This window comes from Saimiri boliviensis, chromosome 6, assembly GCF_048565385.1.
Source record: "Saimiri boliviensis isolate mSaiBol1 chromosome 6, mSaiBol1.pri, whole genome shotgun sequence".
NCBI lineage: Eukaryota > Metazoa > Chordata > Mammalia > Primates > Cebidae > Saimiri > Saimiri boliviensis.
In genome coordinates, this window is record NC_133454.1 from 73324807 (window position 1) to 73341926 (window position 17120).

The 17120-nt window shown below is 52.3% G+C and overlaps 1 protein-coding gene and 1 pseudogene across 1 annotated transcript; both read left to right on the forward strand.

Annotated features, from left to right (window-relative positions):
- Positions 1-5095: 5095 nt before the first annotated feature.
- LOC101030585 (docking protein 1 pseudogene) lies at positions 5096-7263 on the forward strand (annotated as a pseudogene).
- A 5489-nt stretch (positions 7264-12752) lies between these two features.
- PHOX2A (paired like homeobox 2A) lies at positions 12753-17042 on the forward strand. Its single transcript, XM_074400978.1, is given in 4 exon segments — positions 12753-12969; positions 15394-15581; positions 16410-16456; positions 16458-17042. Coding segments are annotated over 4 exon segments (930 nt in total). The 3' UTR covers positions 16936-17042.
- The last annotated feature ends 78 nt before the right edge of the window (positions 17043-17120 follow it).

The window sequence follows — 17120 nt, forward strand, 5'->3', positions numbered from 1 at the left end:
GATCCTCCTTCCTCAGCCTCCCAAAGTGCTAGGATTATAGATGTGAGCTGTTGTACCTGGCTAGTAATTTACTTCTAAGGAACTGAATATGGCAAAAGTGATGGGATGTGATTTCCAGTATTAGGTTACAAAAGGCTGCCTTCTGTCTTGCTGACATTCCCTCTGACCCTTCTAACATGCTTGTCCTGATGGGAGGTCCATAGTGCAAATAACTGAGGATGCCCTCTGGCCAACATCTGATAAGAAACAGAGCCCTTCAGTCCAATTGCTCTTGAGGTACTGAGCCCTGAAAAGAGTTATGCGCGTGAGCTTAGAAGCAGAACTGGTCTTAGCCATGCCCTCATTTGAGACAGCGGATCTGACATCTTGATTGTAGCCTTGGAAGAGACCCTGAAGCAGGGAACTCAAGTAAGCTGCTCCGAGATTCCTGATGCACAGAAATTATTACATAATAAATGTGCGTTGTTTTACACTAGTAAGTTGTGGGGTAATTGTTACAGAGGAATGGGTTACTTCCCTGCCTGATATCCATTCCCTCCTTATTCCTCGGCAATGAAGACCCTATTTTATTTGGGATACTAATGTGCCCAGTTAAAACTCATGCCTTCTTCTAGTCTCCCTTTCAGTTTGATGTGCTCATACAGCTAAATACAAAGTAAACAGAAGTGTTGCACAGAGCATCTAAGAAGATTCCTTACAGGGAGACGTCTCACTGAGAGGTGTACTTTTGCTTGCTTTCTCCTTCATCTGTCTTCCTAGAATGTGGATGTGATGGTTGGAACTCCAACAGCTATCTTAGAACATTAAGCCTGAGGATAGAAACCACACTCTAGGCAGAGAAAACAGAAAAAAGGAAGGAGTGGAAGGCCTTAACGCCCTCGGAATAGCCACACCAGCACTGGACTCCCTACCCACAGATTCATTCTTAGTGAGAAGAAAGAATGTAATATTTTGTTTATACCGTTGTTATTTTGGATTTCCCCTTAGGTGTACCCAACCTAGCCCTAGCTCATAGAAGCTCAGAGCTCTCAGCCATCCAAATTCTTCCATATATAAGCACCCCATGTCCCTCTTCCAAACAATGCCCTAGTTCTCACACAGGACAGAGTGATAGCAAACTTTGAGTTTGTTTCTTTCCTTCTCAATTTAAGCTGTCCACACCACCTCCCAATCCATTTGTACCTCATTCCGTTCAGATTCACATTGGACAGTCTCCCAAGTCTGTGTTCTCAATGAACACTTCATTCCAGATAACCACTAGTAATAAATGGATGAGTTATTTTGCCACTAAGTGCCACCCTATCTCTGGATTTTCATTGCCTTTAGTCCCCATCAGGCACCACAACCCTTCCTAGATTCCAGCTATTTCTCTGAGAGTTTGATGCCTTCAGTCCATCTAGCACCAATTTATATATTAGTCAGAATCATTAGTTACAAGCAACGAAACCCAACTCCGTCTTATTTAACCAAAAAAACATTTATTAACTGTATAAAAGATATTGGGTATCTTGGAGAATTACAGGAACAACTAGAGAACCAGATAGAAAGCCACACATGAAACCAGAACAATGCTCCAAATTAAGCTGCAGGGTTTTCTCCAGGAGGACAGTGCTACCACCACTGCCCCTCCCTGCTGCCAAGAGCAAGCTCTGTAGGGTCTCTGCTCCCTCTAGAACAAGGTCTTGCTACAACCCCATTGTCCCTGGAGGGAGTTCGTAGGGTCTCTGAATCCTCACTTCCTTAGCTATAGATTTCTTAGCTTTGTCTGTGATCTGTGCACAGGATTGGCTAAGACAAGATCAGATGTCTACACCACACCCTGGTTGTGAGGGAAGTTCAGAAGACAAGTATCTGGCGTCTATTAGATGGGGAATTTCCCTAACTTAGAAGTGGTTTCAGATGCCAGATGCCAAAAAAAGAAAAAGAAATGTTGACCCTTACTGTCAGGCCAGGGTGCCAAGCGGGGACTGGAAGAGTCACAGGTCATTAATTTCTCTAGATCACCCCGGATATTCCCATTTCATCTACCAAACATTCCCCCTTTGCTAATCAACCCATTCACTTTAGGGTGTGCACAGAACCTGCCTGCAGCCAGTCTGCAAAGCAAATGATTATTCCCCTGTAGCCGCCTGGGATTGCCGGCCCCAGGCAGAGGAGGCCCCACCAGGGCTACAAATTGTCATACTGCTTGTCACGTGCTTGTCCCTCCCTGGAAGCATCTTCCTGGGGTTGCCAGCTATAGACAGTGTGCTCCAATATTTTGCCATGTTCCCACTGAATCCTCTGAAGCTGCAACCACGGGGCAGGGACTGGGGAGGTTGTTCTAAAACGCAGCATGCAGTGGTTTCCCCAGATGCTTCGGTTGCCACCTAACAAGAACTGCTCATTTCCCGACTCAGGATGGAGGGACTCTCACTATATGCCGTCCTCAGCATCAACAGGGCCAGGTCCATGGTTTAGGTTCGGCCATGTGCATCACTCCACACCTTGTACTGATTTTTTAATTGGGATTCCTTTGTTTGGAAGTGACAGAAATCCAACTTGAACTAGACTAAACATAAAGAAGAATGTGTTGGGTAATAAAATCTAATAAGGGGCTGAACAACTAATTTGCAAAAAAAAGCAAGGACGTCTCAAGAATAACTGGAACTAGGGACTTAAATCCTAACAGATATCTGCTTTCTTCACTGCAGAGCACCTTTCTTTTCTTCATGATGGAGAATATGCCTGCAGACAGTTCCTGAACTTCATATTTATAGCTTTCACCATTCTAAAAAGAAAGACTTGAGCCAGGTGTGGTGGTCCACACCTGTAATCCCAGGGAACTAGGAGACAGGCAAGAGGCTCACTTGAGCCCAGAAGTTTGAGACCAGCCTGGGAGACATAGTAAGACTTTACAGGGAAAAAATTTTTTTAATTAGGTGGCTGTGGTGACACATGCCTATAGTGCCAGCTACTTGGGAGGCTGAGGCAGGAGGATGCCTTGAGCACAGGAAGTCAAGGCTGTATGAGCTATGATTGTGCCACTGAACTCACCTGAGTTCAGCAAGACTCTGTTTCTTAAAAAGCAAAAACAAAAAACAAAAGAATGACTTGTTTCCAAGTTCAAATAAGAAAAAATAGTAAGGAAAGGTTTTATTGACCCATCTTTGAAAAGGATCCACACCTGGACCAATTATGACGGAGGGCAGGATTATGTAAAAGCAGTGGTCCCTGGGTAGCCATCTAGATGGGCCTGACAGTTCCCGAGGAAAGAATGGTGCTGGATGAGCACGCCATAATTGTTCACTATGGCAGCCCATTGGCAGGTTCCTTCCCATGCACAATAACCTGGTGTATTAGTCTGTTCTCACACTGCTGATAAAGACATATCCAAGACTGCATAATATATAAAGGAAAGAGAATTTTTTTTTTCTTTTGAGATGGGGCTTCACTCTGTTGCCCAGGCTGGAGTGCAGTGGCATGATCTCAGCTGACAGCAACCTCCGCCTCCCCAGTTCCAGCGAATCTCCTGCCTCAGGCTCCTGAGTAGCTGGGACTACAGGCATGCACCACCACACCCAGTTAATTTTTGTATTTTTTAGTAGAGACGGGGTTTCATGTTGTTGGCCAGGCTGGTCTCGAACTCCTGACCTCAGGTGATCCACCTGTCTCAGCCTCCCAAAGTACTGGGATTACAGGTGTGAGCCACCCCATCTGGCCAGGAAAGAAGTTTAATGGACTCAGTTCCACACAGCTGGGGAGTCCTCACAATCCCAGCGGAAGGCAAATGAGGAACAAAGTCACGTCTTACATTGCGGCAGACAGGAGCCCTTGTGCAGGGGAACTCCCATTTATAAAACCATCAGATCTCGTGAGACTTATTCACTACCATCAGAACAGCACAGGAAAGACCCACCCTCATGATTTTATTACCTCCCATTGGGTCCCTCCCGCAACATGTGGGAATTATGGGAGCTACAATTCAAGATGAGATTTGGGTAGGGACACAGCCAAACCATATCACCTGGATAAGCTTGTCAGTGCCTGGCAAGGTTGGTTGGGTCAAACTTTGTTTTTTCTTTCATCTTTTTAAAGGAGTCAACAAAACTTCTCTGTACTATTCTCTTACACAAACAACTAAGACACTCTAAAGAAAAATACCCCTTCTCCTCAGATAAGTTCCCATGTGCCCACCAGACTGGGAGATCCTTAAAGAAAGCATCCAAGATTAATATATTCCCATGTGTCTAGTGCCTCGTCAGAGTCCATCATGGATTGAACACTCAAAAAATGTTTGTAGACTGTGGCCAGGCACGGTGGCTTATGCCTTTAATCCCAGCACTTTGGAAGGCCAAGGCGGGTGGATCACCTGAGGTCAGGAGTTCGAGACCAGCCTGGCCAAAGTGGTGAAACCCCGTCTCTACTAAAAATACAAAAAATAATAATAATAATAATAATAACCAGCCATTGTGGTGGTCGCCTGTAATCCCAGCTACTCGGGAGGCTGAGGCAAGAGAATCGCTTTAACCCAGGAGTTAGAGGTTGCAGTGAGCTGAGATCATGCCATTGCACTCCAGCCTGGGCGACAGAACGGGACTCCGTCTCAAAAAAAAAAAAAATGTTTGTAAAACTGGATTAAAGTCTTTCCTCATTCTTTAGGGATCTGTGGCAGCTGGCCATTAGGGGGCCTGGAAAGCCTTGATGCTAGAAGCTAAGGACAAAAAGCCAAATGAGTGGAAGACTGTGTGACCTAAGGTACTGGTGGGGAGAATGGTCAGCAAGGGTTGTCTTCAGAGGGATGAGCAAAAGACTGTGGGTTCTGACAGAAAGGGCAGGATGATATACAGTAGATGTGTTTGCCTCCTACTCTCCCGGGACCAGATAGTCCCAGAAGCAGAGAATAAGGATTTGGAATATGGCTGCTTATGGAGTTGGTAAATAGGGGTGAAAGGAGTTCTTGTCCTTAAGCAAGACCAGACAATGTGTTAACTTTTCACTGATAGAGAAATTTCATGACTTAATAGAAGTTAGACTGGACATCTGAACAAGCTCAGCTTCCAATCATAATTGAATAATGAAGACATTGCTTCAGAGGGTACAAAGATGCATTTCGATGACAGGAAGGAGCCGCTGCTGCGTGCACCGCCCCCAGAGGAGAGGAGGGCTGGCAGGAATGCGCTGGGGTAAGAAGCCAGTGTGGTGGCCACACTCTGAGGACAGGACATTCTTGCTCAGAGTTCTGAGTGGAGGCTAAGGACAGTGTTGCTGGCAGAAGTGAGAATAAGGTGGTGGCACCTGGAAATCCCCAGGATACCACTCTCCAAATGACTGCTGGCAGAAAGAGTTCTCCAGGGAATGGGTCCATCCTCAACCGCTTCCACTGCCTGAGCTCAGACTAAGTTAATGTCAGAGCAGGGACTGGATTAGAAGACCCAAGGCAGTCCCCACTGTACTTGTGCCCAGGATCCTCTTGCATGCCGCTCCTTCTGTGGGGACTCCTCCTCTGAAACATACTCACTGGTTTTACTTTTACTCTTTCTATAGGACCCCTCACTGGGCCTTGGTCTCTTCATTTACAAAAATGAAGGCCTCAGGCTGGGTAACTCTGCAGAGCCCTGATGTCTTCTGAAATCTTTCAGGTAAAGGTGATGCTGAGGTGCATCGTGCCTAGGTTAGATATGCAAGCGTCAGGAGTAACGGAGCCTGGCCAGAGTCTAGTCTGGATCTGTCAGTGCCACAGTACTCAGTCACTTGATAAGAAGGAGGAGGGGGTAAGGAACCACCGCGGCCACGAACGGAGCTGTGATGGAAGGGCCACTCTTTTTGCAGAGTCAGCATTTTGAGACCAAGAAATGAAGGAACACCTGGGCTGTGCTCTACCGGGACAGTCCCCATGGCATAGCTCGGCTCAAGTTCTTTGATCATAAAGGGTCAAGCTCTGGGAGTGGTCAAGGGAGCTCGTGCCACCTGAACTGCAAGGGGATCCATCTGGTGAAGTGTATGAGTGTGGCCCTCATGGCCGTGGAGAGCCCCCCTGAACCCAGCGCCACTGCCTTCCTCCTGGACACTGCACAGCGCTAGCACCTGCTGGTGACTGATGCGCTGTCCAGTGCAGCCTGGGTGCAGACGCTGTGCCGAAACCCTTTTCCAAAAGACAGATGGACTCGCGCCTGCTAATAGCCCACCTAAGCTTTCTGCCCTGAAGATGCTAGAGAACTCCTTGTGCAGCCCCACCTGGGAAGGATCCCAATTCCGGGTAACAGTGCAGAGGACTGAGGCTGCCAAGCACTGTGGCCTGCATGGCTCCTACGTGCTGAGGGTGGAGGTTGAGAGGCTGACTCTCAGATATTGGAGGTGCTCCTCTCCTGGCCCTACACTCTGTTGCATTGCTATGGCCCGGACAAGGTCATGTTCCCTTTTGAGGCCAGGGCCGCTGCCCCTCGGGTCCTGGAAACTTCACCTTCCAGATGGCACAGGGAAATGACATCTTCCGGGCAGTTGAGACTGCCATCCACCAGTAGAAGGCCCAGGGAAAGGCCGGACAGGGGCACGATGTTCTCAGAGCTGACTCCCATGAAGGGGAGGTGGCAGAGGGGAAGTTACCTTCCCCACCCGGCCCCCAAGAGCTCTTTGACAGCCCCCCAGCCCTGTATGCTGAGCCCTTAGACTCCCTGCGCATTGCTCCAGGCCCTTCCCAGGACTCCTTATACTCAGACCCCTTGGACAGCACCCCTGCTCGGACAGGAGAGGGAGTGCAATGGAGGAAAGCTCTCTACTGGGACTTGTATGAGCATGCGCAGCAGCAGTTGCTGAAAGCCAAGCTGACAGACCTCAAAGAAGATCCCATCTATGATGAATCTAAGGGCCTGGCCCCAGCCCTTCCACAGGGCCTTTATGATCTGCCTTAGGAGCCCACGGATGCATGGGAGTGCCAAGTTCAGGTAAAGGAGGAGGGTTACGAGCTCCCCTACAACCCTGCCACTGACAACTATGCTGTGCCATCCACCCAGAGCACAAAGCCCCTCCCTGCTGCCAAGTCCCAGGGCCCGCCTTCTCTGAACCTAGTACTGCAACTGACAGTAGCAGCAAACGCCACAGCTCAGCCCTCTACAGCCAGTCCAGAAGAGCAGGGCCTCAGGGAGCTGGGACTGTGGGCTCTCTAGAGTAGGGACTGACAGGACTGGGGTCAAGTCAAAGGTTCCACCTGAGAAGGAGGGCAAGGCTGAGGTTGCTGAGGAGGACCATGGGGAGGTGGCACTAGGGATCAAAGAAAATGGTTAGAACCAGCAGAAGCCAGAGGGTGGGAGGGGCCATGCTGTGTGAGACCAGGGTACCAGAGGGGTGGGGGACCAGAGGGATGGGGGAGTCAAGGGAAGGACAGTCAATCCTGGGAAGTCCTAAGAAGTGGGGCAGATGGCAGGGCTGAGGGATGGGCTCTGCATTCCCCTAATGCCATCCCTCCCCCACTTCCCCAGAGGAATGGACAGCTGCAGGAGCGGGTCTGTGGAAAGTGGAGCATGGTCAGAGTGGGTGCAGTTTGAGGGGCCTGTGGTGAGGCATCAGGGAGATGCTGGACTGTACCTGGATCCTTACCCCGCCATTGTTCTTTGACAGAGATATATTTTTAAAAATTTAAATTATTGGGCCAGGCACAGTGGCTCACACCTGTTATCCCAGCACTTTGGGAAGCCATGGCGGGTGGATCATGAGGTCAGGAGTCCGAGACCAGCTTGGCCAACATGGTGAAACCCCATCTCTACTAAAAATACAAAAATTAGCTGGGTGAGGTGGTGGGCACCTGTAATCCCAGCTACTTGGGAGGCTAGGCAGGAGAATTGCTTGAACCCAGGAGGCAGAGATTGCAGTGAGCCAAGATCATGCCACTGCACTCCAGCCTGGGTGACAGAGTGAGACTCCGTCTCAAAAAAAAAAGAAAAAAAAACAGGGAGAAGGAGTTCTGGTGCTGGTGGTGGTTAAATAGCTGATTTAATGTGCCAGGCACTATTCAAATACTTTATATATATATATATATATATATATATATATATATATATTTTTTTTTTTTTTTTTTTTTTTTTTTTTTTTGAGATGGAGTTTTGCTCTTGTTACCCAGGCTGGAGTGCAATGGCGCGATCTCAGCTCACCGCAACCTCCGCCTCCTGAGTTCAGGCAATTCTCCTGCCTCAGCCTCCTGAGTAGCTGGGATTATAGGCACGCGCCACCATGCCCAGCTAATTTTTTGTATTTTTAGTAGAGACGGGGTTTCACCGTGTTGACCAGGATGGTCTCGATCTCTTGACCTCGTGATCCACCCGCCTCGGCCTCCCAAAGTGCTGGGATTACAGGCTTGAGCCACCGCGCCCGGCACTTTATATATTTTAAGTTATCTAATCATAAAAATAAACTAATTTAAGCTGGGCATGGTGCCCTGTGCCTGTAGTCCTAGCTACTGAAAAGGCCGAGGCAGGAGGATCACTTGAGCTCAGGAGTTTGAGGCTGCAGTGATCATGCCACTGCACTCCAGCCTGGGCAACAGAGTGAGACCCTGTCTCAAAAAATAATAATAAAAATAAAAATAAATAAACGAGAGGTCTGGATCGTGGTATCTGAGAGAGCCAGAGCCAGGGCCTTAGGCAGCATTGGGACTCCGCCTCCCCTCTATCTCTGCTTGTCCCTGCACACAAGCTTCAGTTGCTCCTAGTGCTGGTCAGCTTCACTGGGAAAGGGATATGGCCACCTGCAAATTCCTCAGATGAGGAAGGACTTTCTTCCAGACACAGGTTGACCCACAAGGGAAGAAGTTTTCTGTCCCTAGGGAGAGGAGAAATGAAGAGGGCAGGATGATCCCTCTTCAGAGAGTGCAGAGTGGAGCCAGGGGATGGGGATTTCTTCCCTAGAAGCAAGGGCAGAATTCTCCAGTTCAAAGATTTCAGATTAGCCTAATTCATTCATTGGACAAACAGGTAAGAGAGGACCTATGACAGACAGATGGGCTAGGCACCACAGTAGGGCTGGGAAGTGAGTGAGAAACGAGAGGACATAGTTCTGCCCGGACCTTGCACTGTATTGCAAACACTTCAACAAGGTCATCTGGGTAACCAGAGAGGGAGGTACTACTACGGGACACTGCAGTGATGCCCAGCCTAGTCTAGCAGCATCAAGGAAGGCTTCCAGGAAGTAGTGATATCTAAATTGAGACCCAGTTGATAAATAGGAGTCAACCAGGTTTGGGTTTGTTTGATTTTGCTTGTTTTACGTGGGAGAGCAGGGAATGAAGTGGGCATTCTAGCCAGAGAGAACAGCTCTGAACCAAAAGATTAGAGTATGACAGCTGTAAAGAAAACCAGGACGGGGGGAAGGCAGACTAGGGCGCTAACGCTGAGGACATGGTGGGCCAGCAAGAGCTTGGACTTGATCGTGAGGGCAATAGAGAGCCATAGGAGGGTCTTAGAGCAGTGGCCCCATCTGATCTCCCAATTCTGAGACCCCCTGGGCTCCCTGTAGAGGATGTATTGAGAGGGAGAGGAACACTTCACACACCAGAAGGGAGAATTTTTTGAAGCAGTTGATCTGTCAGGTCTCAATCTCTACAAGTTTAGACCTACAAAGTCATTTGAGAAAAACAGAAAATAACAAGTGTCGACAAGGATGCGTTGAAATTGGAATACTGGTGCATTGCTGGTGAGAGCGGAAAATGGAAAAGCCTCTATGGAAATCATTACAGCAATTCCTTGAAAAATAAAAAGAGAATTACTATATGATCCAGCAATTCCACTTCTGGGTGTATATCAAAAAGAATTGAAAGCAGATACAAATATCTTAAGCAGATATGTGTACACCCATGTTCACAGCAGCATTATTCACAACCGCTAAAATGTGGAAGCAACCCAAGTGCCCATGGATGGATGGATAGATAAGTAAAGGGGGTATATAAATGGAATGTAAGCCAAAAAGACAAATATTGGGCTGGACATAGAGGCTCACACCTGTAATCCCAGCACCCTGGGAGGCTGAAGTGGGAGGATCACTTGAGCCCAGAAGGTCAAGGCAGCAGTGAGCTATGATCCCACCACTGCACTGCAGCCTGGGTGACAGAGTAAGACTACCTAAAAAATAAATAGCCGGGCGCGGTGGCTCAAGCCTGTAATCCCAGCACTTTGGGAGGCCGAGGCGGGTGGATCACGAGGTTGAGAGATCGAGACCATCCTGGTCAATATGGTGAAACCCCGTCTCTACTAAAAATACAAAAAATTAGCTGGGCATGGTGGCACATGCCTGTAATCCCAGCTACTCAGGAGGCTGAGGCAGGAGAATTGCCTGAACCCAGGAGGCGGAGGTTGCGGTGAGCTGAGATCGCGCCATTGCACTCCAGCCTGGGTAATAAGAGCGAAACTCCGCCTCAAAAAAAAAATAAATAAATAAAAATAAATAAATAAATAAATAAACAAACACTGTACGATTCCACTTATACGGGGTCTCTAGTCAAAGTAACAGAGACCAGCCAGCCTGGACAACATCGTGAGACCCCCATCTCTACAAAAGATTTAAAAATTAGTGAGGCATGGTGGTGTGCATGCATAGTCCCAGCTACTCAGAAGGCTGAGGCAGGAGGATCGCTTGACCCCAGGAATTCAAAACTGCACCATGATCTGGCAGCTACACTCCAGCTTGAGCAGCAGAGTGCAAGTCTCTGTCTGAAAAAAACAAAAAAAATCACAGCGACAGAAAGAAAAATGGTGGTTTGTAGGGAGGATGGGGAAATAGGAGGTGTTGTTTAATGGGTACAGAGGTTTGATTTTTACAGGATGCAAAGAGTTATGGAGATGGATGTATTAATATATAAATATGATTGTATTTAATACCACAGAACTATAGCTTAAAATGGCTAAGATGGTAAATTTTATGTAATGTGTATTTTGCCACAATAAAAAAATTTTTGAAAGACGGTAATTTGAGAAACCTCGAAGAAATCCCCTGGCCTGGAGTGGTTACAGAGATTGGGCACGGAGAGTCCTCTTGCGAAGCCCAGAACGGATGGTGGGGAGGGATCACCTGAGGAGAGATGCATTTCCGTCTGTCCTGACAAACTTGGGGAGAATTCCAGGAGTCCTTCCATCAAGCCCCAAGGACATCAGCTGGAAATAAAGACACGCCCTTCCCCGCGTCTTCTCCTTGAGTCTTGGACTCCCCAACTGCAGGACCTGCCAAGATCGGTGGAGAAGGCTGGGGGCTGAGTGGACTGAGCTGCCCGACTCAGCTCAGGAGCAGCGGAGGAGTTCTCTGTTTCGTTCTCCTGGTGAGGATTCTGAATGGGTCCTGCTGTGTCGGAGCACGGAGAGCTGGTGACTGAATCTGCAGGGATGTCTGTAGCCAGGTGCAGACTGAGTCTAGGTGGTTTTCCTGGAGAAAAAAAGCGGGTCTCTGGAGGACAGGGGTAAGAGACTGAAGAACAATAAAGAGTCCATGGGGCGCGCTCTCTTCCTGACATCTATCACAAACACACCCTGTGCCCAAGGCCACGTGAGAGGGTCGCACACCGCATATGGAGTTGAGGGAACTGGGGGAGGGAGAGGCGCGCGGGCCCTGAAGGTGCAGGGTCCGTGGGCCTCGGGACAAGTCAGGGTAGAGGGACCTGGCTCCCACAACTCTCCCCCTCCGCAGCCCTTTGGGGGCTGCCCCCAGAGCCTCCAGCACCATCGCTGGGCCTCCTCTGTCCTCCAGTGCTCGCGTCTAAGCTCCCCAGAGGTGCTTTCTCTCTGCCCTCAGCCTCTGCTCCTGCGCTTGTGGCTGTCCCTGGCCCTGTCTCTGAGACTGTCCCTGGGCATGTGTCTGTCTCACGATTCCTGCCTCTGTTTTGTCTCATCCCTCTCCTGTTCTCCGTAGCAATCCTGGTTGCCGTCCGTGTTTCATCCCGACCCCTTCTGTTTCCTTGCCTGCCTCACTCTTTCTCGTCCCCCTCTGTCCCTGTCTCCCCATGTCTCTCTCTTATCCTCATCTCCTGTCTCTGCCTTGTCCCCGCTCCATCCCGTCTCCCTCTGTGTACCTGTATCTCTTGCCTCTGTCTCCATCACTGTTTCTGTCCCTTCCCTCCCGGTCTCTGCCTCCTCTGTCTACCCACGTCCACTCCCTGTACCCATCCCAGGCTCCATCTCTTCCCGGTCTCCATCCCCCTTCCTGGGCCGCCTCCGCAGCCTCCGCCGGGTTGGGACCTCGCTAGGGGCGGGGCAGAGGGGCCGGATCGGAATAACTCGGTTATCAGAGCGAATTGAATTAACTTCACACACAGGCCCTTCCGCGGGGCCGCAGGTGGGGAGGCCCAGGAAAGGGGTCGGGACCCTCAGGCCTCGGACTCTCCGTAGAGACCGAAGGTCTGGTCCGGATTGGGGCAGGATAGGGACACCGGGGATAGGGTCCCGCGCATCCCCGCTCCACATGTATAGAGAGCCCTAAGAGGCCGGCAGGGAGCCTTCGGGGTGGGGGTCGGGGTGGCTGAGGGCGGGTTCTGGGCCGCGCAGGCCCCGCCCCCCAGGATCTCGCCCCGCCCCGCCCCCTCCGCGGGGTCCTGCGCGTTAAAAGGCGCGCGGACCGGGCGGGCTGCACTTGCGTTGCACCCGGGCGGAGTGCGGCCGCGACGGGGCGGGCGGACTCTCGGGCGCTCAGAGCTAGCCTCGGGTCTTCGGAGCCTGGCGCTCGAACCTCCCTTCCGACCTCCACCCGGACCCCGACCCCGACCCGGCCTGGCCCGGCCCCCGCCCCCGCCCCCCGGGCCGATGGACTACTCCTACCTCAATTCGTACGACTCGTGCGTGGCGGCCATGGAGGCGTCGGCCTACGGCGACTTTGGCGCCTGCAGCCAGCCCGGCGGCTTCCAATACAGCCCCCTGCGGCCCACCTTCCCCGCGGCAGGGCCGCCCTGCCCCGCACTCGGCTCTTCCAACTGCGCGCTTGGCGCCCTACGCGACCACCAGCCCGCGCCCTACTCGGCAGGTGAGCGCAGCCCCGGTCCAGCTCTCCCTCCAATTCCTGCAGAATCCCCGGGCCCGCTCGCCAAATAAATGCGACTGTCCCCCTCAGCTGCCCCCATTCCTGCCTTGGCCAGACCCTCCAATGCCCCGAGAGACCCCCAGAATACTAGGTTTCCCTCCGCAAGCATGAGCCTCGCCCTGTCATCGCTCCTGTTTCTTTTTCTCGTTGCCAGATCTCTGCCTCGTACCCTTCAGGTGAAGGAAATAGATCCCCATCCACCTCTGGGCCCCTTGTTAGGCCTTCCCCTCCCCACCTGCAAAGACTGATCACTAAACCTCTACAAGCCCTGGATCTTTGAAAAAGGCTCCCAGCTCAGTCCTATCAACACTTATCACCCCACCCAATCACCCCTGCCCCACAAGATGCATGACCCCCCAGCAAGGACCTCTGCCGGAAGCTGAGCTGCCCAGAGGGGAAGCTTCCTAGAGCCCCGGTGGCCATCAGGCCCCTCCCGCCCTGTCTTGGACCCATCCTGCCTGGACCCGAACCCTTCAGCAGCCACCAAAACCAGATCTAGTAGCCCGCAATAAAGGGGCCCGGGTCATTAAACCACTTGTATTTCCCCATTTCCCTACAGACCCTCCCAGCTAGAGTCCTGCAGAACCCAGAAGCAGCTCCTGCATCCCCAAGATTTTTTATCTAAGTCCCTGTCCAAACCCTCAACCTCACTGAGCTTCTCAGTCATCCCATCCCTCTGATTGGAGTCCCAGCCTGCCCTATGGAATTTTCTTATCTCTTTTCCTCTTGGGAAAACCACCTGGGACCCAAGTAGAAGACTGGGGCCTAAGGGCCGGGTGTGACGCCTGGAATCCCAGCACTTTGGGAGGCCAAGGCGGGTGGATCACTTGAGGTCAGGAGTTTGAGACCAGCCTGACCAACATGATGAAACCCCATCTCTACTAAAAAAAAAAAAAAAAAAAAAAAAAAATTAGCCGGGCGTGATGTCCCACGCCTGTAATCCCATCTACTTAGGAGGCTGAGGTAGGAGAATTGCTTGAAACCGGGAGGCAGAGGTTGCAACGAGTTGAGACTGTGCCATTGCACTCATTTGAGCGACAGAATGAGACTCCGTCTCAAAAAAAAAAAAAAAAAAAAAAAAAAAAAAAAAATCCCTAGGGTGGGAACTGCGGGGAGAGATATGAAAAATGAGAACCAGGGTGGGAAGATTGGGTACCCTGAACCATGAGGGTGAGGATTAGGGAGAGGGGAGACAGGCTCCAGAGATACAGGGTTTTGAGACCGGGGAGATGGGGATAAGGTACAGAGAGATGGGAGCAGAGGTGGAAGCACTGGAAATCCTAGGAGAAATGGGGACTCGGGGTTGGGGAGACAGATAAAAATCATGTGATGGGACCAAGAGAGATTAGAATAGAGATTAGGAAGATGGGGATACAAATGGGGTGCTGGAGGCAAGAATCAAGGGAGATGGAGACCTAGAGAGATGGACAAAGATGGAGATTGGAGACCACTGATGAATATGGTGATCTAAACGAGGGTTAGGGACAGGGAAGGGAGATACTGTCAGAGACCCTGTCTGTGGGGCAGTGGAGACTGGGATGGGTATAGGAAGAGTCTTGGGGGCTGAGTGTTGGCTTTGGAGGAGATGTGACATGGAGAAGGTGCCTGGGGAGGAAGAAGAAGGGCAAAGAGAAGATGGAAGAAGTCTTCTAAAAGAGAAGAGTGACCAAGAAGGGGAAAATTGAAGAGAGATTCAAATGGAGGAAGATAAGGAAGAGGAGAGATTAACATCTAAGGGAGAATGGGGGTCAGGGGTGTGGGGCAGGGTTGAAGAAATGAAGCTTGGAAAAGGGAGAGGTGGATAGGTAGAGGGAGCCAAATCTGTATACAGCTGAGAGCCCGTGGGAAGGTTGGTGGTAGGGCTTGAAAGGAGGGCGAGTGGGAGGGTCTCCGCTGCAGAGCCTTGGCTCAGAACTGGATAGTGGGGAGACTGGCAATGGTGATGAGACCTGACAGACATCCAGTACCAGGGTTGACAGAGCAGGACCTGAAGTGAGGGAGCAGATGAGCTGAGAGAAAGGAAGGGAGGGCTGGAGCCAGGGGTTCAATGGGGGTGCAGGGAGCAGGCGGAGGTGGATGGAACAGGGCATGGGAGGAGGGCGACGACAGCGGTGGGGGTCTTGGCTGGAGTATTGGATTATGGTTTCCTCTTGGGGCTCAAGTCTCCCTGATTTCCATCTGCCTTTATTCCACCAGCTCCATTGAGTGATAGGGAGAACGCCTGGCCCCAGGCTGCCGCGACCTAGAAGAGGGACCAGGCCAGGGACAGGGGAGGTGTGCGATTCCCCCTAGAACTGGACACAAGGGGTTGAACTCTGCTTCTCACTCCCCCATCCTCGTTGCCCTCCCTCCTGCACACACCCGCAGTGCCCTACAAGTTCTTCCCAGAGCCGTCTGGCCTGCACGAGAAGCGCAAGCAGCGGCGCATCCGCACCACGTTCACCAGCGCGCAGCTTAAGGAACTGGAACGCGTCTTCGCGGAAACTCACTACCCCGACATTTACACACGTGAAGAGCTGGCGCTCAAGATCGACCTCACTGAGGCTCGCGTGCAGGTGCGTGTATGCACGTGTGTGTTCGAGATTGTGTGCGCCTGGAAGGAGGTGTGGGAACTTTAATGCCTGACACCTGGGGGTGGGGGAATCCTTCGCGCTGCAGCCCGAAGGCAGGGCGCAGTCCTAGTGTGTTTGGGCAGCCTCGGGAGGCAGCAGGGCCAGGACTTGGAGACCCTTAGGAGACCTGATCTGTTTAGCTCCAGGCTGCCTCCGCTTCGATTCAGGCTACCTCGGCTCTGTCTCCCTCCTAGGGCAGGACATTCCGAATGATGCTTGAGCTAGGAGGGAGGAGTGGGAGCCCCAGGAGACTTCAGGGCGGAGCTGAGGAGGAGTGGGAGCTTGCCAGTCAGCACCCCTGGGGTTCCCTACTCCGACGCTGCAGCTTTGAAAACCTGGAGCCCGGGAGGCTGAGGTTGTGACAGGCGCAGGGCCGAAGAGAGCCGAGCTAGAGCAGGCTGTTGTCTGTTTGTACAACTCCGTGTACAGATGTTCAGTTGGTACGCATTGACTGGACGCTCTGGACAAAAGGTTTTTCTGGTGCCCTAAACTGCTCTCCACCGCCCTGGAACACTCCAGGAGGGAAATCCCAGAGCTTCCTAAAAGAAGGAATTGGGGGAAGAACTTAGGGTGAGAGGGACGAAGGCAGGATCCCCTCCAGGAGTCCAAGAGTGCTGGGAGGCAGCGGAGTCCGCGGGTGAGTGGATCCCAAGGGCAAGAACCCAGGGATCTGAAGGCAGGAGCCAGTGGAGCCAGCGGGCTGTGTATGCACGGAAGGGCCGAAGGCCCCTCCAACAAGTAAGAACCCAGGCCGGGTTCTTTCCGAACCAGGATCTCACTCGAGCCTTGCGGCCGCGGGCTGACCCCATGCGTTCTCCAGGCTGACTGGCCCCTGTGCCCGCAGGTCTGGTTCCAGAACCGCCGGGCCAAGTTCCGCAAACAGGAGCGCGCGGCCAGCGCCAAGGGCACGGCGGGCACGGCGGGCGCCAAAAAGGGCGAGGCGCGCTGCTCCTCCGAGGACGACGACTCTAAGGAGTCCACGTGCAGCCCCACGCCCGACAGCACCGCGTCGCTGCCGCCGCCGCCGCCTGCACCTGGCCTGGCCAGCCCACGCCTGAGCCCCAGCCCGCTGCCTGTTGCCCTGGGCTCCGGACCGGGGCCTGGGCCGGGGCCACAGCCGCTCAAGGGCGCATTGTGGGCCGGCGTGACGGGCGGTGGGGGCGGTGGACCCGGCGCCGGCGCAGCCGAACTACTTAAGGCCTGGCAGCCGGCCGAGTCGGGCCCCGGGCCCTTCTCCGGGGTTCTGTCCTCCTTTCACCGGAAGCCCGGCCCCGCATTGAAGAACAATCTCTTCTAGCCGCCGGCCTCTGGAGGCTCCTAGCCTGCCCCCTGCCCCTCCAGGAACAGACAGCCCCTCCCATCCTGGCCGCCCATCTGGAAGTTGCTACCCGTCCCCACTCTCTACTGTCTCACCCCTGGGTGTGTCCTCCCCAATTCTGGAGACAAAGTCAGGGCCACTCTCGTCCTCACCCACCCTCTAGC